This window comes from Rhinolophus sinicus, linkage group LG02, assembly GCF_036562045.2.
Source record: "Rhinolophus sinicus isolate RSC01 linkage group LG02, ASM3656204v1, whole genome shotgun sequence".
In the NCBI taxonomy this organism is placed as follows: domain Eukaryota; kingdom Metazoa; phylum Chordata; class Mammalia; order Chiroptera; family Rhinolophidae; genus Rhinolophus; species Rhinolophus sinicus.
Window position 1 is genome coordinate 161,169,346 of NC_133752.1, and position 23,249 is coordinate 161,192,594.

General features: G+C 38.7%; 1 protein-coding gene across 2 annotated transcripts in view; it reads right to left on the bottom strand.

Annotated features, from left to right (window-relative positions):
* Positions 1-4,845: 4,845 nt before the first annotated feature.
* The window catches only part of FAR2 (fatty acyl-CoA reductase 2), a 135,276-nt gene continuing 116,872 nt past the window's right edge, over positions 4,846-23,249 (bottom strand). For both annotated transcript variants that reach the window (XM_074325862.1, XM_019737199.2), the window contains 6 exons: positions 18,980-19,098; positions 18,045-18,112; positions 15,734-15,905; positions 10,367-10,496; positions 7,697-7,824; positions 4,846-6,844 (listed from right to left, as the gene is read on the bottom strand). In XM_074325862.1, coding sequence (XP_074181963.1) covers positions 6,682-6,844; positions 7,697-7,824; positions 10,367-10,496; positions 15,734-15,905; positions 18,045-18,112; positions 18,980-19,098 — 780 coding nt within the window. In that variant the 3' untranslated portion in view covers positions 4,846-6,681. The remainder of the gene's footprint in view (positions 6,845-7,696; positions 7,825-10,366; positions 10,497-15,733; positions 15,906-18,044; positions 18,113-18,979; positions 19,099-23,249) is intronic.

The window sequence follows — 23,249 nt, forward strand, 5'->3', positions numbered from 1 at the left end:
CTATGCTGCACATTACATCCCCATGACTTATTTGTTTTATACTTGGAGATTTGGACCTCTTATTTCCCTTCACCTTTACCCCACCTTTAAGTTTTCAACTACATTTGCCGTTCAATATTATTTTATATTAATTTCAGGTGTACAGCATAGTAGTTAGACATCTGTATAATTTAAGAATTGATCCCCCTGAATAGTACTCACCTGGCACTATACATAGTTATTACCATATTATTGACCCCATTCCCTGTGCTTTACATCCCCATGACTGTTTTGTAAATATCAGTTTGTACTTCTTACTCCCTTCATCTTTCACACCCTGCCCACAACCACCTCCCATCTGTCTAAATTTAGTACCCATCTTGACACTATATACCTAGTTATTGCAGTATTGACTATATTCCTTATGCTATACCCTATATGCCCATGATTACTGTGTAACAACTAATTTGTACTTCTTAATCCCTTCCTCTTTTTCACTCATTCCCAAACCCCCTCCCATCTGGCAACCATCAAAATGTTCTCTGTGAGTTTATTTTGTTTATTTTGTTCTTTAGAGTCCACATATAAGCAAAATCTCATTGCACCTGTCTTTCTCTGTCTGACACTCCACTCAGCACAGTACCCTTCGGGTCCATCCATGCCGCTGCAGATGGCAAGAACCCATTCCCTTCCCTGGATGAGCAATATGTATGTACCACCTCCCCTTTAACTAGTCTTCCATTGACAGACACCCAGCCTGCTTCACATCTTGACCATAGTAAACAATGTTGTAATTAACATATGGATGCACACATCCCCTCCAAGTAGCATTTTGGGTTTCTTCAGATAAATACTCTGAAGTGGGATTACTGGGTCCTTTTTTTCTTGTTATATCTTTTGTTTTATCTGGTATAAGTATTGCTACCTCAGCTTTTTTTTTTTTTTTCCCCATGAAATATCTTTTTCCATCCCTTTACACTCCATTTGTGTTTGTCTTTCACTCTGAAGTGAGTCTCTTGTAGGCATTATATGTAAGGGTCTTGTTTTCTTATCCATTCAGCCATGCTATGTATTTTGAGCAGAGCATTTAACCTATTTACATTGAAAGTAATTGTTGATAGATATATGGCTATTGCTAGTTTGTTATTCATAATTTTTACTTTTATTTTTCCATCTTAAAGAAGTCCCTCAAGCATTCCTTGTAATACTGGATTGGTGATGATGAACTCCTTTAGCTTTTTCTTGTCTTGGAAGAGCTTATTTGTCCTTCAATTCTAAATGATAGATTTCTGGGTAGAGTAATCTTGGTTGTAGGTCCTTGCTTTTCATCACATTTAATATTTTGGGCCAATCCCTTCTGGCATGCAAAATTTCTATTGAGAAATCAGCTGACAGTCTTATGGGAGCTCCCATATAAGTTACTAGTTGCCTTTCTCTTGCTGCTTTTAGGATTCTCTCTTTGTCTTTAACCTTTGCCATTTTCATTATAATGTGACTTGGTGTGGGGCTGATTGGGTTCATCTTGTTTGGGACTCTGCTTCCTGGACTTGTATATCTATTTCCTTCACCAGGTTAGGAAAGTTTTCAGTCATTATTTCTTCAAATAGGTTCTTAATCTTTTGCTTTCTCTCTTCTCCTTCTGGTATCCCTATTGATGCGAATGTTGTTATGCTTGATGTTGTTCCAGAGGTCTCTTAAACTATCCTCATTTCTTAAAATTATTTTTTTCTTTTTGCTGTTCTGATTCAATATTTACTGCTACCTCATCTTCCAAATCATGGATTTGATTCTGTGCTTCATCTAGTCTGCTGGTGATTCCTTCTAGTGCGTTCTTCATTTCAGTTACTACATTCTTCACTTATGGCTGGTTATTTTTTATGGTTCCTATGTCCTTTTTTTATGCTTTATCTTTTTCCTGAAGTTCTCACTAAGTTCCTTGAGCATCCTTATAACCATTGTTTTGAACTCTATCTGGTAGGTTGCTTGCCTCCATTTTGTTTAGGATTTTTTTTTAGTTTTCTCCTGTTCTTTCATTTGAGATATATTTCTTTGTTTCGTCATTTTGACTAACTCTCTGTGTTTGTTTCTATGTATTGGGTAGATCTGCTATATCCCTCAGTCTTGGCCAGGTGGCTTTATGTAGGAGGTGCCCTGTGGGTCCCAGTGACAATCTTCCTGGTAACCTATGATGGGTGCTCCAGGCGTGTCCCTTGTATGGGTTGTGTGTGCCCTCCTGTTGTAGTTGAGACTTGGTTTCTATTGGCATTTCAGTGGGTGGGATTGACCCTCAGGCTGATTGGCTGTGGGTTTTTGCCAAATCCACACTTAAAGGCTGCTTTGCAGGGCGTTATTCTACTGAGTGGGATTTGTTCCAGCAAGCTCTGGTGCCTGTCGGGACTGCCCTTTGTGTGTGCTGCATGTGGGGCTAATTGGCTGGTGCTCTGCTGTGGTCTGAAGCCAACGTTCAAGTTTGTTCTGGGGCCTCTTGGGAGGGGCTCCGGTGTAGGCCCAGGTCACCCACTGCCTGTGCGTGCCAGGGACTACCTGGTAAAAGCTATAGAGCAATTTGTGGTTTATCACTGCCTGTGCTAACCCTGGAGGTGTGTGGGAGAAGCCAGTACCAGGGCTGCCATAGCTCCACAAAATGCCAGGACACCCCGAGGCCTGCTGCCACCTGCCAGCTCCCTTACGGTTTAGCCACTGATAAAACCTTGTGTGGTATACAAGTTGGGTGAGGCTGTGTGTCTGGGAATCACTGGAGTGGGAAGAGTTGTGGTCACCAGGTTAAAGTAAATTCTGGTTTGGTGCCAGTACTAGCTACTCAGCAAAAGCCTCAGAGCACGCTGAGTCCGGTCACCGCCCACCTGGGATCTGCCGGACTCTGATAGTTTTCTAAGAAAGAGTGCAATGCAAGCAGGGCTGGCTGCTCTTGGAAAAAGTGGTTCCATCATTGGGTGGGGTAAATCCCCAGTGAGTCATCAGGGCAGAGCTTCAGAGCTCATTAGACGAATCAGATTCAGATTTGGTTGTAAGTGTAGGGGGAGGGTTCAACACAGGAAAAATGGTGCCTGCTAGCTGCACAGGAGAAGTACTCCTAAGCAGGAAAATGCCAACTGTCTTTCAGCCCTTGTCTTGAAGCTACACAACTGAGTCTGCTCCCCGTGTCTTTGACACCCCCTGAGTTACTGTCCCTCCGTTGGAGCCCAAGGTGAGTGCCTGGGAGTGAGAGTCTGTGCATGGCCCTTTAAGAGAATGCCTAGTTTTACTGCCACTTTCCTTCCCACCCGGATGGTTGGAATCCCCACTGTTTTTCACAGCCAGTTGTTGTCGGGGCTCCTGTTCCCCACACCAGTATTCTGGGTTGGGGAGGCCGGTGTGGGGCTGGGGTCCCTAACTCCTCATGGGGAAACCCCCGCAGCCAAGATATCCCTCCAGGTTCTCAACCATCACACTGAGGTTTGGGGTTAGCCAGTTCCGCGTCCTCAATCCTCCTACCACTTTCGACGTGGTGCTTTATATCCTTAATTATAAAACTTCTGTTCAGCCAGACTTTAGATGGTTCTCCAGGTTGATTGCTCTGTAATTTAGTAGTAATTTTAATTTGTTCATGAAAGGAAGAAGGCACCATGTTTATCTGCTCCACCATCTTGGATCTCCCTGCTACTACACTTACTTTTAATTTCTCTAAACTATTCAAGAATTGATGCAAGTTTCCCAACCTTATATCTCCCCACCTATTTACAATTATAGGTAGGAATAAGTATTTCAAATAAATTAAGTGCACACCTAAAATGTTTGTGTATTAGAATAACTGTTTCTAGCTATTGCAACTCAATTTCAGTTACGCACCCTTTCCCATTAACTGTATCTATACAGGGCATTACCACCTGTCAAATTAGCTACTTCTTAAAAATAGCAACTGCTAGTTTTATTTTGTTAATTTTTAAAAAATATATTTTTAAAAAAGTAACCTAGGCAGTGAGTATTTTTCCCTACCTTTTTGTGGGCATATGGGACAACTGTTACTTTTTATTATAGGTAGTTACTTAGGTTCCCAAAACATAATGATTAGGCTTGCAGTTCTAGAAAAACAGCCATGTGGACATTTGCTTGTAATTCCTTTGAGCTTTGAAAATTATTGATGTTTTTGGAATCTTTAGGCTGACCTACTTTAATTATTAAGTTCATTGTCAGATAACACACTATTTGGTTATTAGTACTCCCTCCGATCAGTCTATTTACCTTGAGATTCTAAATTAGTTATTTAAATAAAGTGTTAACTGGAGATAATGTTAGGGTAGGGTACTTTGAAATTGTGAGGAATGATTTTCTGAGTTGTGTGCCCATCTCCCTCAACTTTCTCTAGTATTAATTGCCTCAGGTGGTGACTGTCTTCAACTTTGTGATGATATTCATTACTGAATCAGGTATCTAGTGGGTGTAGAATATAGGGATTACCAAAAATTCTTTTTAAACATAGATATCTTTTCTTTGTACTTACCATCCCCTTGCCCCCAAAAGTAGAAGGCTTTTTCTCATTACATTGTATATATTTTGCACTCAAATAATTGTTAATTGGTCTTGATTAAAATAACTAGGGATTTTCTTTCATACAGATACCTACCTACTTTTATACTGCTTAATCCTCCACAAGAGGACTTTATTCCTGTCATTTCTCTAATGCCACAGACAGTACATGCTTCAGCATATAAATGTAATCCTATGAATGGTGTCAGAAAAAGTGAAGCATGATATACCTATATGTTAATTTATATTAGTCTGATAAGTTCTTTGGAAGATGATATCATTTTTTTTCTGAGGGAGAGGGAGGAGATCTGCAGTCATCAGCAGTTAAAGACACAACACTAGAAGAGAGAAAAACATTTTTAATTCAAATTCTCATTTAACCAAAAGTCAAATACTTGCTCAGTGGAATTTATGGAATTAGTGAAACAATAATCAAAAGATAGTAAACTTTTAGAACTATTATGTTTTATCCAATCATTGAATTATATCTTCATTTCATTTTTACTGTATCTATAGTTTGTATCTTAAAATGACTCAAAAATATTGTATAACTAAAGATCACCAGGTGTTTTGTTTCAGAGCTGAGTTGTCTGTCCTGGAAAGTAGTTCCCAGAACTTAGATGAGGTTGGGAAAGACATTGTCCAGAAGAGTTCCCCCAAAATGCCCTTTATGGGTTCAGAAAAATCTCAAGAAATACTAGAAGGCCACCATCAAGGCCTTGTACATTCCAGCTACCTGAATGTGCCTTTCTGAGTTTTACCAGTTATTCCAGAAAGTGAGCATAACTATAACTGCTGTTGTTGACATTTATACTCATGTAATTTTCTAGTAGTTGTGATTATTTTTAGTTGTTTATGCCCCAGATATTATATTTGAATAATATTCCAGGTTTTTAACATGAAATACTGCAATCCAACATGCACTGATCTCTCAAATAGGAAAGTTGGGATAAATTACATTATTATAGAAATTTGAGAATAAATTAGTTTTTACTAATTCATTTGCCTTATACATAAAATAATTTTAAACAAACAAAACAACACTTATTCTCTAAATTCAGAGTCACTTAATGAAGTCTATCCTCTTCTGTTGTATATCGGACAGTTAATGCTATGCCATTGGCGTGATCGAGATACTAGCAAATCCGGGTGATCACACAAGAGTAACCTTCCCCACTTGGTAGAAAAAGCCTAAAGCTAGCATTTAAAATTTTATTTGAAATTTTGCTTTCCTCCATGGCAAAGATCAGGGGATTGGGTTTTTATATGATTCTAGCCTAGGACCTTTCTCTCCATTTTAGCCACTCTAATTGAGGCCTGAGCAAACTAAGCTTAAATATAAGGGGTTTGGTGACTTTAATGAACAAAAAGGGAACTCTTGAGAGAAGGTGATCAGAAAAATTGGTGATTGAAAAGATTTAGAAATAGTAGTTGTCAAATTGAAATTACGAGGATTAATTTTTACTTAAAAACACAACAAATTGAGTCTCAATGCAAATATGCTTGAGCCCTCAATCAATATACAATTATTTCCACCTCTGGGTTAATTTTAGGCTTCAGAAGTGGGTATAGTTAAGAAAAATGTTAAGTGTAAGTCCACTTTTCAAATATCCCTAACCCTCAACCAGGACGCCATGGTATAACATAAAAAGGAAGCAGAGACTTTTCAGTGGATAATTGTTTCTCTTACAGCATTTGTGAGGATGTGGAGACCGTTCTTCGGGTTATCTTGATTTTAAACCTTTGTACTGGGTGCCCCAGAATGGTTCCAAGGATAGAACTGCCTTGCTTTAGCATATTTCAGCTTCTACTATGAGTCCTTCCATGTTTATTGAGTTGAAATTAGTCTGTTCAAGGAGAAAAATGCTAAATATGGAAAGAAAGGTGTACTCTGGTGTTTTATATTCAAGGACATAGAATAGTGTTAAGAAACGATCTGAAAATACTTTTTTTCCTAAAATGTGTGTAATTATAGGCTAGGCTATGACTTGCCTTCTCTCGTTGCAGTAGAAAGAATATAGCATAGTTAAGAAATAGGGATGAATACATGACAGCACATTGGATGAGTAATGAGGCTGGACATGTTCTTTGTGAACGTCCTGATCTTGAGAACCACAGTTTGCTGTTTTAGAGGTATCTGAGAGGTTCCAGGTAAAAGGAGATTGCCAAGTGTTCTTAACCCTTGAGTGTGCCGGATGCCCTAAAGTAGGAGAGGAATTTATAACAGAAGCTCACAATGAAGAGCCAGACGTTCCGAGCCATCTGAGATCTTGCGATGAGAAGGCGCCAGGCGATGAGCAAGAGGGCCGTGTTAAAGAGGTAGTGAATATTTCGGAGCCTGGGGAGCAGACACAGATAACCGAAGTTAAAACAGTACCAAACACCCAACTGTGGCATCTGAAGCATAAACATGTCTTTTTCTGGCTGTGACCAGCAAATTATAAGGAAGCGCTTTGGGTTTTATATCTTTCATTTCCACAACATCCCTGCTCAGTCATCAGATTTCCACAATAGTCCCCGACTAGTTTCTCTTTCTCATACCTCTCACTACCTTGCAAACATGACTAACAAAACCTTCCTGAAATGTACTTTGACCATGTTACCATATCACAAACCTTCACTGGTTCCTGTTCCCTGGAGGGCAAGTCCTAAAGTTCTTAGCCTACGACTCACGGTTCCTCTCTGTTTCCAATTTACTTTTCTATCCTTACCATCACTGCATTAAAAATCCTTTGCTTCTACCAGAATTCTTCCATCCTGCTACAATTCTTTGCCCCTGAGGGGATTTTAAGGCAGGTGAAGGACGTGAAGAGTGGTTCAGTGATTTGCCCGTGTTAAATAGTATTATCAGGTCTCCTGCCTATTGGGTGTTCATTTTCTGTATCACATTGTGATAGGTTGTGGTAGGAGAATCAGAAAATTTCATTCACATTTGGCTCTCATAGTTCACCGTGTGTTACCATGAACAAGTTACCTTCTTTGAGCCTAACTATCTCTTTGATAAAAATGGGATAACAGAAATAATACCTTCCTCAGAGGAGTGTGGTGACATGTAAATGAAACAGTCTCTTACAGGGAAGCACCTGTTATGTAAATGCTCAAAAAATGTTAAGTCCTCCCCTCCCTTGGTCTAATTTCATATCTGGTATAAAAAGTGCTCAGTAAATATTAACTGACTGATTATGCTTACCTTTTTAAGTGTTGCTTTGCTTTTGGAACCCCAGCCATATCCTCTTTCAATAAATACTTCTTAACTCCTAAAACATAATTTTCAATGTATTCCAACCAGTTCAACTGGCGCACGTCAAAGTTGAATACCTGAAAGGCAGAGAGAATGGATTGCCAGACTGCACTGGTGGACAATCTCTCTATCCACTTAAGGAAATTTCTTTTACACAAATGAGTGACATTCAGTTTAAAAGACTTAGGTTGGACCTCATTTGAGCTGTTATTTCAAAGGCCCTGACAAAATGGATTACCATTTGCATAGCAATATTTAAACATGGACCAAGCACAAACATTTGACTTTTAGGAAGTCGTGTGAGGGAAATTTAAGGAACTGGTATTAATCTGGGGAAAGCTAATTTCATTTCTACTAGATGTGGATTAATTATTTTTTAAAGTGATGGAATAATATGTTAGGGGCCAAAACACATTGTGTGTCTTTTCCTTTTTGTTTTTCATAAATTTTGGTGGTGTCCCCTTTGCCTACCATTGTTTCCTACAATGTTGCCAATTCATTATGCAGATTCAGGTAAATTTGGGGGAGCAAAGCCTTGAGGAATAGCTTGACATATGAGTAATTTATATTTTGTATTTGCTTTAGAGCTATTATGTATTATGTCAGGTTTCTTTTAGAATTAAGTGGTAAGGAAAATTTTACTTCTCCTGGAACAATAGTATAATTTCTCCTCTGGGACAAAGGATACCATGAAACTATATTTTCCTTTCACTTTGCCACTAAAAAGCTCAAGAACAAATTCCCTGTCTAACTACAGTGACCTAGCAGGATCTTGTAGACTACATATGGACATTCTATTATTTCATTCTTATCCCTGACTTTGTATTTTAATTCATATATTCCCTAGTTTGATATTTTATTTCTATTTTTTCTTATATGTATTTATTGTAATATATCTGAAATCTTTGAGATAATTTTGAGTATTAACAGAGAGTATATGAGATTAACAAGTTACAGAGCGCTTCATAGACTTGTCCAAAAGCTGAATTGTTTTCCAAAAGTAATTCTGTATTACTTTATTTGGATATGTTTGTTTTCCATACTATCGCTACATTTTATTTATTCATCTATACAAATAGAGGCTTTTACTTTTACACTATTTCACATTTCTAAGTTAGAGGTCAATGAAGCCCTAGTTTAGAAACCTGATTCCATATGGCAAATCAAACTGGAGTGTGAGACACATCAGTTTGGCAATTAAATCCAAGTATTCAGGACTATTACCTTTGCATACAGTAAATCAACTGCAGCCTCGATTCTTTTTTATTTATTTTCATGAATTTTTAAGTTATTTTAGGTAAAAATAGTAAAATGTCAAAAGGGAAATTCGAAGCTTATTACCTTTTGAATTATGTAGATGGGTAAATTCCATGGAGAAAAGAAAAGCCCACATAAAATTTGAAGCTTTTAAAAAATAATGTACAATAGCTTGAGTTTTTTTAATACCTGGTTGGAGCATCATTCGTGCATTTCAAACAGGTACTTAGAAGAATTTTATCTATACAGGGTATGTAAACATTTCTGGAAATAGCTCTATTCATGTCAGTTTTACAGGTACTCAGTGATGATTTTAGTTAATATCCCTCTAAATCTCATTTGATTTATTAATATAATATTGATGGTGTTTAACTTTGCAAGTAATCCTTAGGTTCCCTGACATAAAGTAATTCTAGGACTCGGATTTGAATCATGCTCTATAAGGCTAGTATATAAGAGTAAAATCCTTAACTAGCCATCTAACATTTACTTCTCAGTATGACTTGATTTCCTCTACATGCTGTCAAGTAGAAGTTAAATCAAGAAATGGTTTGACCTTTTAAAAAACATTTTTGGTGGAAAATGTCAATCAAGAGAGTGAAAACTTTCAGGTTTAATGGAAAACTAATGATATGTTCAGGGAACTCATGACTCTGAAGGGAAAAAAAAGCTAGGAGCATGTACAAAGTACAAAAGATTTCTATGCTTGTGAATTTCAGAATATGCAAAGATTTCAGGGCTTATTGTTTGCGACGGCCAAGAAGCTAATGTAAAGAAATAAATGGCACTGATGCTAAGTGATTAAAGACCTGTCTTGAGAAATAAAAGTCTGAATTGTTAAAGGAAATCATTATAGGGAGAAAGACTGACAGTGCTGGAGAGAGGGCAATACTGATGGAGGAAGGTCTTAGATGAGATAGAATGAATAGGAATAGGGGTCAGCTTAAAAAGATAAGAAGGAAGAAATTATAGCTTTAAAGATGCTGAACAATTTTGACTTGACAAAAACAGTGGTTGAGAGAGTTTATGAGCAATAAAGTTATTATTTTTCATCAAAGTCATATGCTGTGGCAATTAGGGGAAAGATAGAAGTATGGAGAGCTTGTTGAAAAGGTAACAGCTGTGAAAGTATATGGAATGTGACTGCAGAATAGCAGTGAGGATCTAACTGAAGTCCAAGAGCGAGATCTCTTACTTACATTAAACTCGTTTCTTGCTGTGTTGATAACTCTGACTGATTTTCTTAGTGAAAAAAATTCTGTGTATATAACTAAAACTTTATTCATTGGCTTTCCGGGGAAAATAATTCTAAATTCCAAATGAGTAAGATTTTGCTGTTGGTTAAGTCCATGCTGTACTTACTCTCTGGTCCTCGGGACTCAGCTCAGACATCAGCATCTCTGTATTGTATGTGCTCCATTCCCAACTCCGGTTAAGGAAATACTCCAGCATGGAGACGGTTCTTAAAAGCCGGTTCATGAGCTTTGTCATCCTGAAGTAAAGATCACATAGAAGCAAAGATCAGCGCAGCTCAGGTGGCTGCTTCCCTGTTACTCTGTAGAAATCCATGAGAAATTGTTTTTGAGAAAAATAGAAAAAATATCCCACTCCTCTTTTCCCCAATTCTTCATTAAAACTCATGTTGAATGAAGGGAAGGGAATGAATCTAAGGGAGATTGTTCTAGCAGGCCTTTTAATACCACCAAACTCCCTCTTTTCCTCTTTTCTACCATCTGTTTCTCAAGAGTAGCAAACATTTTAGAGCATACTGTTCTTTCTTTGAATTCTGAAGTACACAATTCGAAAACTTATTTGTCTTCTTTATGGTATGTTCTTGGATTTTTTAAAAAATGGATTGATTCAAAGTCTTAGTATCTAAATTCTGGGCAGAAGTGTTGACTGTATTAGCATCTGGTGAACTGAAAGCAGTTGTCAATTGTAATGCAGATTTAAGGGGAAAAGAACTTATTTGTTGATAACCTACTTTGGTAGGCACAGTGCTAATACGCGTAAAAAATATCTCCTCTAATTCTCATAGCATCCCTCTTACGTAGGTATGAAGCTGCATTTCTATGAATGGGTAAAGTGAGCTTAAGACAAAAAGGGTCACAATGATATAATAGGTGTTAAAGCCAAAATTGTAACCCAGCTTTGAACGACCTCAAGAAGCCTCTGCTTTTGTAATCTTACCCCTCTGTGTCCCATTACTTAACATGGACCACATCTTCCAATACTGTGGTGAGGACTGGGACCAGCTCTGCTATGTGAACTTCCCACCTTAACGACAATTGACAACAAACTTCCATATGCGACCTTATATGATCCTCACAACATGGCTGTAAGTTAGTCAGGACCTACATTATTTATCTTCATCTTACAAAAGGATTCATAGGTGCATGGTCATATAGCTAATGCTCAAACCTAGGTCTTGCAGCTATAAGTCACCTTTGGCCTATAGAACGTTTGATTTTTATCTTAATCAGTTAGGCCAATCTTGGTAGTAGTGATTACTGCAGTTGACCCAGTAATGACACTGTTTTGGGAATTTGGTCTTACTTCTGATCAATCCTAATGCCCACATACCTAATAATCATGGTATCATGGGAAATTCATAGGCAGAGGGTAGCATCAATATTTCCTGATACAAGCATCATAATAGGGTCCCATTTGGCTATTATTATTGAACATCCTTGCTATAGACTGAATGTGTGTGTCCCCCTCAAAATTCATATGTTGAAACCTATTGCCCCCAATAGGATTATATTTGGAGGAGGAGATTTTGGGAGGTGATTAGTGTCCTTAAAAAAAGATACCCGAGAAGCTCTCTCAGCATGTGAGGGCACAGAGAGAAGATGGCCGTCTAGGAACCAGGAAGCGGGTTCTCAGCAGATGCTGAATCTACCGGTACCTTGGATCTTAGACTTCCTAGTCTCTGTAACAGTGAGAAATAAGTTTCTGTTGTTAATAAGCCACCCAGTCCATGATATTTTGTTATAGCAGCCTAAATGGACAATCTTTATCCATTCTATGACTCTGATGTAATTGATATGATTTCAATAGATTTATTTTAATTTTTAAAAATAATCTTTGTATAATGATATCATTATATGTGTAGGACTATATCAGCATAATAGTATTTCTTTTCTGAAAGAAAGAATACATTTATTACTCTTAGGTAGAGAAGGTCTGCTTAATACATAAAATGCAAAAGCCATAAAGGAAAATAATTGATTCGTTTTATCACATAAAAATCTAAAACTTCTTTTTTTTTTTTTCAAATTTATTTATTTGTTTTTTAATTAGTTTCAGGTGCACAAGACAAAGCAAAACTTAGACGTTTATCATTTATATCCCTCACACTGTGTGAACCCCCCTCCCCCCATCCACTATCCCTCTGTACGTTCCCCAAATTAATTTTCAAACCCCCATGACCATCTTGTGGTTACCGACTATTTTCAAAACCTCTCACCTTCCCCTTATCCCCACCCCCCCGCTCCTCTAGCAACCCTCTGTTTTTCCTCCATGTTTCCAAAACTGTCTCTGATTAGTTCATTCACTTATTCTTTTCTTTAGATTCCGCATATAAGTGAGATCATATGGTATTTGTCTTTCTCTTTCTGACTTATTTCACTTAACATAATGTTCTCTAGGTCCATCCATGTTGTTGCAAATGGTAAGATTTCTTTCTTCTTTATGGCTGCGTAATACTCCATTGTATAAATGTACCACAGTTTCTTAATCCAGTCATCTACTGATGGGCATTTCGGTTGTTTCCAGGTCTTGGCTATTGTGTATAGTGCTGCAATAAACATAGGAGTGCATAAAGATTTTTGAATTGGAGTTTTGGATTTCTCCGGATAGATACCTAGGAGTGGGATTGCTGGATCATAAGGTAGTTCCATTTTCAGATTTTTGAGATACCTCCAAACTGTTTTCCATAGTGGCTGCACCAATCTGCATTCCCACCAACAGTGCACCAGCGTTCCCTTTTCTCCACATCCACGCCAGCACTTGTTGTTTGTTGATTTATTGATGATAGCCATCCTGACTGGGGTGAGGTGGTATCTCATTGTGGTTTTTATTTGCATTTCTCTGATGGTTAGTGAGGTTGAACATTTCTTCATATGTCTGTTTGCCATCTGTGTGTCCTTTTTAGAAAAATGTCTCTTCATGTCCTCTGCCCATTTTTAATTGGGTTGTTTGTTTTTTTGGAGTTGAGTTGAGTGAGTTTTTTATAAATTTGTGATATTAACCCCTTATCAGATATATCATTGGCAAATATCTTTTCCCAATCAGTAGGATCCCTTTTTGTTTTATTGATGGTTTCCTTTGCTGTGAAAAAGCTTTTTAGTTTGATGTAATCCCACATGTTTATTTTTTCTCTTACTTCCCTCGCGCGAGGGGATATATCAGTAAAAATCTTACTCCGGGTAATGTCTGTGAAGTTTCTTCCTATATTTTCTTCTAGGAATTTTATGGTTTCAGATCTTACATTTAAATCTTTATTCTTTTTTTTTTTAATTTATTTTTTAAATTTATTGGGGTGACAATTGTTATAAAAATTCTTTAATAATAATAGTGATTGCTGTATTCTACACATTCTTACATAAAACTCTATAAAATAGGTATGATTACTATCTTTTTTTTACAGGTGAGGAAGCTATGATTTAGAGAGTTTAAATAATTTAGGGCTCATATGGCTAAATTGGTAAAGTCAGGATTTAAATCTTTAAGTCTGACTCTAAATTCCATGCTCTTAAGAATGGCATTATATTAGCTTTCCTTGCATTATATTATAAAAAGGTTCATACGCAAAGCTACAAGATAAGAAACAGACTTGGAGAAAACACATTAAATATGTATTTACACACACACACACACACACACACACACACACACACACACGTCCATAAATTAATAAGGCCAACTCAGTCGAAAAATAGATAAGAAACAGAAACAGGCAACTCACAGAGGAGAAAAATGTGAATGTCCAATGAACAAATGAGCGCCCAGCCCCTTCAGCAGTCAGGGGAATGCAAATCAAAGTAACAAAGAGATGCCATTTCTTGTCTTCAGTTTGGCAATTCAAAAGATTGATTTTTGCCAAGTATTTATGAGAGTGGAAATTATCCCCTCTCCCCCCAGATTTGTGCCTTCGTGTGCTGATGTGGTAGTGCAAATCGACAGAGCCTTCCTCTAGGGCAACCTGGCAGTAGCCCAATATCCACATACCTTCCAACGCAGCACTAGCAGCCCTCAGCATCTTCCCCAAGGCCAAGGGCAGACTCTACAAAAATGTGTGTGCACTGGTATTCGTTGCCCCATCGTTTGTAATAGGGAAACAAAGACAACACTAGGCAGAATGACTTAGATTTTCATGGAACATTAGTGAAAAGCACTGGAAAATATATAGGATTGATGTATACACAAACCCTTACGTCAAAGCAAAACTGTATATATGTTCATATATGGCTGTAAATGCATAGATTACACACAAACACACCTAGGGAGAGAAAGGGTCTAGAAGGATTCTAGCATTTTCTGCCGTAAAGATTATTCTTAAAACTCCTATCAAAAAACAAACTTACCCATTTCCCACAAATATTATAATTTAATTTCTCACAAACAAAATTCATCAAGATTTTTATTGAGTCCCTTCCTCCTGTGTTTTTTTCTACTTACTGAACTTCGCTCTTTACCCAGGTCTTCTTCCACCCTGATATATTTTAAAGTCTTTAGCATTTCTGCCTACAATGTTTCTTTTTTCCTTTTTTTACCCATCTTTATTTAATACGCCCCATACAAATATCTTCCCTATTGCCACAGTGTCCCCTTTTCACTTTGCACAAGGAGAAACTGACAGTTACTGAGTTATGAGCTCTTAATAAGGTCTCTGCCAAATTTGGATAAAATCTACATTGCCTAAGTTTTAGTCATTTGCTCTACTAATAAGGATGGAAATTAGACGTGCTGGGAAAGACTTCCTCCTTTATAAAGGGGCTCGCACAGAGGCAAGAATATTCGTCCTTTGGATTGCAGAAATTGCCTTTGGTAATTATAATAATGATGGCTCCTCAGACACCTCTAATATTCAAGTGAGACAGAGCGAAAAGGATATGTCTTATGTCACACAGCTACAGGGTGACAGAGCTGCCTCAGCATCAGCATACATTTTACTCTACCTTGTTACCTTTAATGTCTTCACTCATCTTTAGGTGGCAGTAATCTAGTTCAGATTTCTCCAAATCTTTCGCCTGTCACTTCTTTAGAGGCTACTTTAAATTCTACCCTTGGCTTCTGTTTCCTTATTTGTATAATTGGGATGATGAAGATATCCTCCTTGAGTGGTGGTGAGAATGAAAGTGAGATCCTCATGCATCTTCCCATGTGTATGTAAGTGAGGCTGTTATCATTATCAGACATCTTAAGATCATCTAATGATTTAGAAAACCTCACACCAGTCTCAGTTGCTTTTCCTTTTGGGTGGATGATTACTTGCTGAATTCAGCAAGCAAGATCCTTAACACTTAACTTCCATTACTATGATGGAAGATTGTTAAGGTAGGGGTACCTTAGGGCTTTTCACTGCTATTCCTTTGGTTGTCCATGTACATATATATGTTAGATTCAGTTGTCAACTTTGGTCCCCAGCCGAAGGGAGGGCTAAGGACTTGGGGCCCTAATGTTCCATTCAGCGACACTCTTAAAGCTGTTGACCCAGCTTCTCACCTGGGTTTCCTTCCTGTGAGCCGGAGATAGAAGTCATAGATGATGGCAGGGGCCCGGTGGCTGACTGCATTCCAGTACTGGGTTGTGATGGTGTTGGTTGTGAAGTCAGCATATGGCCTCCTAAAAGCTCTCTCAAATGGGATTTTTTCAAAGGCTGCCAAGACTTGGAATCCTGGAAAAACAACAACAACAACAAAAAAAAACCAGTGCTAAGTCTAAAGCCTATAAGCCCATTGTGGTGGATGGCATTTGTAATGGGTCAAAACAATAAAGAATCAGGATTTGCTGTGTAGAGTCAAGAATAAATTTCTGAGAACAATGTTAAGATTTTTATCCCAGACTAGTGGTCACCTGCAAAATCAAATGTGAATGAGTTAGGAATTGGGTCCTTTTCTTCAAACCTTTACTATAAAATAATTTCTTGGAGAAATAGTTTTAGTCAGTACTGTGAAGTATTGCTTAGAAAAACTTAAATTCATCATTTAATTCCAAGGTTATTGGCCTAGTCTGGAAGTGCCAAGATAGAGCCTAGAGGCCTTATTTCCTTGTTTGGGTCATTACTTGCAGAACCATCTGGAAAGTTCTTTAACATTTTACTTAAACCTTTATAAAGGGCTACTTAAACCTTAATCCTTTAAAGGTTTAAGTAAGAGAGAGAATATAAAGGCACATTTCTTTGTGCTTGTTCACTTTAGTGCCATAGTCTTTTACTTCTTTGGGATTTCTGCTTCTTAGAGAATATGTCAGACTCAATTGTCCACTCTTGTCTCCAGAGGATTTTTTTTCATAATAACTTTTTAAATATTATTACTTAGATAACACCTTGTTAAAAACTTTTAATGTACATTTGCAAATTCAATAATTCTTTTTAAAAGATACTCATTTGAATTCAACGTTGATTTTATTTATGTAGAATTTGCATTGAATATGCTTAAATTCATTATTCAATTATGATGATGTCAATTATTATCGTAATATGATTATTGTCCTCCTTAAAAGATACTACTTGGAAATCTATATGAAAAATATTTACTCTGTACAGAAAAGATTCTCAAGACATATCTGACCCAGGAATCTGGACTCTTTTCCTCCCAGAGGGATTTATATTCACTTTTAAGGATCTAATGGAGTGGTTAATGCACATTCAACAGGCAAGAGACCTGTCTTCCATTTCAGGCACCAGCTCCCCATATCGATTTGAATAGATGGACCATTTACTCTCTCTGGGTCTCATATGTAAAATAAAGTGACCCCCCCCAGATTATTCTTAAGATCATTTTCAACTATGAGATTCTATAGTTACATCAAACAGAAAGTAAGAATTTTTGGCATGGAAGAGAGCTACTTTGAATCTCAGAAATGAAATTTACATGCAATATCTTTTTATTTAAGGGCTTAAGATATCTTGTTTGCTTCTATTAATGCCTTTTTATGAGTGACATCAATTCTGTTACTGAGGTAGAGGACATTTATTTTTGCTTCCAAATGTTTTCAGAATTATTTTTGATATATGATGTAAATAACAATATATGATCTATGATGTAAAGATCTTTTATGGTAGATAATTTCATTGACTTTTCATGGAAGTAATAGCTTTGCAAATAGAATAGCACAGCTGAGTGTTCTGAATTGGAAATCACATTCTAATAAATTAAGCACATGTGATTTTTTTCCTCCTCCATTTAGTACCCCCCCACCCCAAATAGCTAGATGATCTGAAGTTTCATATATTCACAAGAAAATCAACTCCTAAATTCACAAAGGAGTACAAGATTGGTTAGCTAATTTTCTATTTATATGTAGGATTAATTACTTCAACAAGCTACTTTCAAGGTTACTCTTATGGCTAACTGCATAATTAACAAAGAGTATCACTGACTTAATAACAAAAGTTTATGTTATTAGACGCTTCTAAATCTACTTGGCCATTTCACATTCTCAGTGATGTAGCAAGGAGGCCGAGGGTGTGTGTGTGGGGGAGCAGCTGCCTCAACAGGAGCATTTTATCACTAACGTTGCTTATAATTGCTGACTTCTAGTTGGTTTTATTTATTTTTAAAAATCTCTATAGCAATGGACCCCTTATTGCTTACAATCATGCAGATGTTCCAACTGACCCTTCTTTGGTACAACACAGCACATTCTGGTTAACTCTTACACAGCTACAGTTTATAATTATTTTAACTCTTTACTTATTTTTTGTCTTTTTCCCCCATTACACTCTAAGCTCCATGACACTTTGTAACACCCCCCCCGCCCGCCACGTGGCAGAAGCTAGTAGTTATGTAGTTATGTCCCTATAGGCACTTACCCATTTTGCCCCAGTAACAGGGGTTGAAGTTGCCAGATGTACAGTGGTAGATTAACGTTGATTTAGGTCTAGAAAGAGAAATAAAACTTAGATAAATGCAACAAAGTGGAGCACGAATGAAAGAAAGATAAGGAAAAATAATATTTAGACAAGGTTGTTTCAATAATTCCCAGCAGAAAGGCAAATGAAGCAACACTTCAATCTTTTGTTCCTTCTTTGGGTTAATAAGCAAAATGGAAGAAGTCTAGGAACAGTGTGTGCATGTATGAAAGGGATCTCATATAGATCAATATATTTGTGGAACAAATGGAAGTACCATGACAATGAGAAAGCAGATCATATTTCTAACTTATGGACATGTTTATTGGGCAAAAAATATAGTCTGTGTTTTCTCCTAAGTCCAGTTAAGCCCTGCTGGTTTGGAAAACATCTAAATGTCTTACTTTAAATAAGAAAAAAATAATTCTGTTTACCATTTACTAACAGAGCCAAATATAAAATATAAAAACAACCTATTTTTTTTTTTGAACGAGGAAGTACTCCCACACATGGTGATCTTTGGCATTTATCAGGAATTGAGCAGTTCAATGAAATATAAAATACGCTCTTATTTCATCCACTTTTATCTCCTTTGCCTTAAAAAAAGAAGCGTATTTTAGATTACTGACTAGAAAGAGAAGCTTTTTAGATATCAACAATTTTATGGTTAAATGATTAAAAGAGTTTGTACTTTATGATCAAAGAAGTATTAAGCACTATTTATAAAACAACTCAATACATATGTGATAGCATATTTGGAACTATGTAAAATAGTGAAACGGATATCTTCTCATATTTGTGGTCTTCTATGATAAAAATGCATATACTTTGAAAATAAGCCTAAAATATTCCCCACCCCCCAGCATCAAATCTTTTGGAAGCCAGTTTAAGCATACCTGTTAACAGCAGTGTACCATCCGACAGCCAAGGTGAGATTGGCGACTGTATCAACTGGAATTAAATCTGCCACAGCCTTTGGAGTACCTCTTATGGCTCGGAGAAACCCTTTCCCAGCCTGCACAGGAGGGAGAACATAAAATACTGAACCAGGTCTTCAGTGACAGCTGGGGCTAATACTAATGCTTTCAGTAATAACTGCAAAGATTGATTCACTGCTTACTAGGCTATTGTGCTAAGCTGACTTCTCTCAGCCTATTCAATCTCCCAGCCAAGTTCACCTCAAATGCCAACATTTCCATGAACAGCTAGTGGTCCTTAGGTTCCTTTAGGGAGTGAAATTCCTCAAATTTGTGAGAAGCTAATATATTTAGTTAATTAACAAACACCAAGAATACTTTTTCACATCTTAAAAATTCATAAGACACTTTAAGAACTAAGGTTTTCGGAGATAGCAATGGCGGCAGCGGGGCGCACTTTTTGAGTTCTCCGTCGGATCTTATCAGAAACGGGAAGCTTATAACCCATCAAAGGACTCTCTGCTCATCACGCAGAACAGCGAAGAGACTCGCGCAGGGATTTCTTGCAGGTGGGGAAAAATTGGGCGAGCAGGGGAAGAAGGAAGGGAGTGGAGCGGAGACGCGCCGCACCTGCGGCGGCGGTGGGGACGCGGGTTGGGATCGCGGTCCACACCTGTGGCGGTAGAAATTCGGCCCCCACCCTCGGGTTGTGGAAATCTGCTCCGCACCTGTGCCTGTGAAATTCCAGCCCACACCCACGGCTACAGATACGCAGGATATCCCAGGACGGAGGAGAGCCCGGAAGCCACGAGGTGGGCGTTTTGCCCTGCGTCCCACAGCGGACCTCTCCCGCTGCAGGCGCAGCATATCCAGCATTAACTTCAGCTAATAACCTCAGTTGGTCCTTGGGCCGGACAAGGAACACAGACTCCGTGCCTGGGCACCTTCCCCCGCTCTTCTGACCCTGCCCCGCCTTTCTAGAGACTTGATCTAGCCCCTGCACTAAGGAGCAGCGGCAGATTACAGAGGCGCCTTGGAGCCCCGGCTCCGGGAAGACAGGCGGGCCCAGGGAGGAGGCTAGGAGCTGGGAATCTTCCGCCCCCAGCCACCACCTTTTCTGGCCTGCGGGAAGAGTGTTAAGACAGCGGGGCTGGGAAAGAGAAGACCCCTCCTTCCATCCCCAGCCCCCACCCTTTCTAGCCAGCCTAGAGCGGGGTAAACACATCCCCAGCTGCAGAGACGCAGGGGTTCCCAGGACAAAGAGAGAACACAAAGCCAAGTGCTGGACTCTACTTTGCGTCCCAGAGCAGACCTCTCCCTCCCGCAGAGGGAGGATATCTAGCATTTGAGACTATTAAACTCCATACCTGGGCCCCTCCCCGCTCTTCCAATCCTACCCCACCCTTCCAGAGACTTAAACTGGCTCCTGATCTGAAGAGCAGTGTCAGATTACAGAGGAGCCTTGGGGTTTGGGCTAAGGGAAGACTGGCCGCTGGCTTTGGTCCAGGGAAGAGGCTGAGAAGAGTGTGGTTTGCCCTGGACTAGGAGACAGAAGACTCATCCACCCCAGATACCACCGTTTCTGGCCTGTGGGTGGGGTGTGACACAGCTGGGCTGGGAAAGAGAAGACCCCTCTTTCCATCCCCAGCCCCCACCCTTTCTGGCCTGCCTAGGGCGTGGCAATTACATCGGCGGAGGCACTCCCAGGGATCAGCAGTAAGTGGTATATACAGCACTCAGCTTTCAGCAGCTGAGGAATTCCCTGCCGGCCACACACACACACAGGGAAGAGGTGCCCTAAGACTCAGGAGAGCTGGACACAGGGCTGGTGGTGCTATTCTCGGTGTGCATATGTGCCGGCAAGGGCAGAAACTGCACTGACTTTGTAAAACCTACTGTCCAGACCCCTCAGCCCCACGCATCTAAAGCTGCAGCCTCAGAGTCACTCTGGGCATCAGGTGACCGGCTCTACCTGCACAATACGCAGGGGATTACTTGGTGGGCTTAAGCCACAACTGGCGCTGTCTTTTTTTTTTTTTTTTTTTTTCCTTTTTCTTTCTTTTCTTTCTGTTTTGATTTGTCTTTATATTTTTGACATCTTTGCCTGTGTCGAGTGGGGATTCTGTGCTACAGCAGAGAACAACTTGGAGATTACTTGGTGGGCTTAAGCCACAACTGGCGCTGTGTTTTTTGTTTGTTTGTTTGTTTTTTGTTTGTTTGTTTTTTGTTTGTTTGTTTGTTTTTGTTCTGTGTTGATTTGTCTTTATATTTTTGACATCTTTGCCTGTGTCGAGTGGGGATTCTGTGCTACAGCAGAGAACAACTTGGAGATCACTTGGTGGGCTTAAGCCACAACTGGCGCTGTTTTTTGTTTGTTTGTTTGTTTTTTGTTTGTTTGTTTTTTGTTTGTTTGTTTGTTTTTGTTCTGTGTTGATTTGTCTTTATATTTTTGACATCTTTGCCTGTGTCGAGTGGGGATTCTGTGCTACAGCAGAGAACAACTTGGAGATTACTTGGTGGGCTTAAGCCACAACTGGCGCTGTGTTTTTTGTTTGTTTGTTTGTTTTTGTTTGTTTGTTTTTGTTTGTTTGTTTGTTTTGTTCGGTGTTGATTTGTCTTTATATTTTTGACATCTTTGCCTATGTCGAGTGGGGTTGTCGATTGTTTTTTACATGTGAATGTATTTGACTTTTTCCTTGTTGTTATTGTTGTGCTTGGTGATTTGCTTTGTTCTGTAATTGCCCTACCAGTGCCCAGCTTAAGAGGCACAAGATTCAACATACCCAGCGCCAACTCCAGACCAAGCCAGAGTACTACCGGTTTGACCTACAAGTGACACACTCAGAGGGATTCTTTACAGGCACATAGAGGCCAAAGGGCAAACCACATCTAAGCGGTCAATCCTCACGCAGCAGAATACCCTGCGTGGGCAAAGCCAAGTCTTACAACTAGTCAGCCTAGGAGTTAACTCCACCTACTCACAAGCGAAAAGCAATTAAGGATCTTCTTTAACAGGACAATATACACAACACAAGAGTCACTTTTAGAGCACACGCAGGGGAGAAGAACAGTAGTGCAAGTCAAATATAAAGGACATTTATTATATACTAATCCAGCAAGAACTAAGAACTCCAGGGCACCTATCTAATACATCAAGCAAACACAGAGAGTCAGCCAGAATGAGGAAACAAAGAAACATATCCCAAATAAAAGAACAGAAGAAACCTTCAGAAATGGAACTAAATGAAGCAGAGGTAACCAAACTGTCAGAGACAGAGTTCAGAATACTGATGATAAGAATGTTTAAGGAACTTAGAGAGGACATCAAGAAGGATGTAGAAATCATAACGAACAACCAGTTAGAACTAAAGAACACAGTTACCGAAATAAAGAACTCACTTGAAGGAATTAACAGCAGGTTAGATGAAGCAGAGGATCGAATCAGCGACTTAGAAGACAAGTTAGCAGAGATCACCCAAACAGAACAACAGAAAGAAAAAGAATAAAAAACAATGAAGATGGTTTAAGAGACCTATGGGATAACATCAAGCGCAACAACATGCGCATCATAGGAATACCAGAAGGTGAAGAGAAGAAACAAGGGATTGAGAACATATTTGAAGTAATAATGTCTGAAAATTTCCCTAACCTGATGAAGGAAACCAACATACAAGTCCAGGAAGTGCAGAGAGTTCCAACCAGGATAAACCCAAACAGGTCCACTCCAAGACACATTATAGCTAAAATGGCAAAGATTAAAGACAAAGAGAGAATCCTAAAAGCAGCAAGAGAAAGACAGAGGGTTACATACAAGGGAACTCCCATAAGACTATCAAATGACTTTTCTGCAGAAACATTGAAGGCCAGGAGGGAGTGGCAGGAGATACTCAAAGTGATGGAAAACAAAGGCCTACAACCTAGGTTGCTTTATCCAGCAAGGCTATCACTTAAAATTGATGGGGAGATAAAGAGCTTCCCAGAAAAGAATAAGCTAAAGGAATTCATTACCACCAAGCCAGCATTGCAAGAAATACTAAAAGGACTTCTGTAAATAGAAGAAAGACGAAAACAATTTATCCACAAATTTAAAAATGGCAATAACTATGTACTTATCAATAATCACTTTAAATGTAAATGGTTTAAATGCTCCAATCAAGAGACATAGGGTGGCTGAATGGATAAGAAAGCAAGACCCTTGTATATGCTGTATACAAGAGACTCACCTCAGATCAAAAGACACACACAGGCT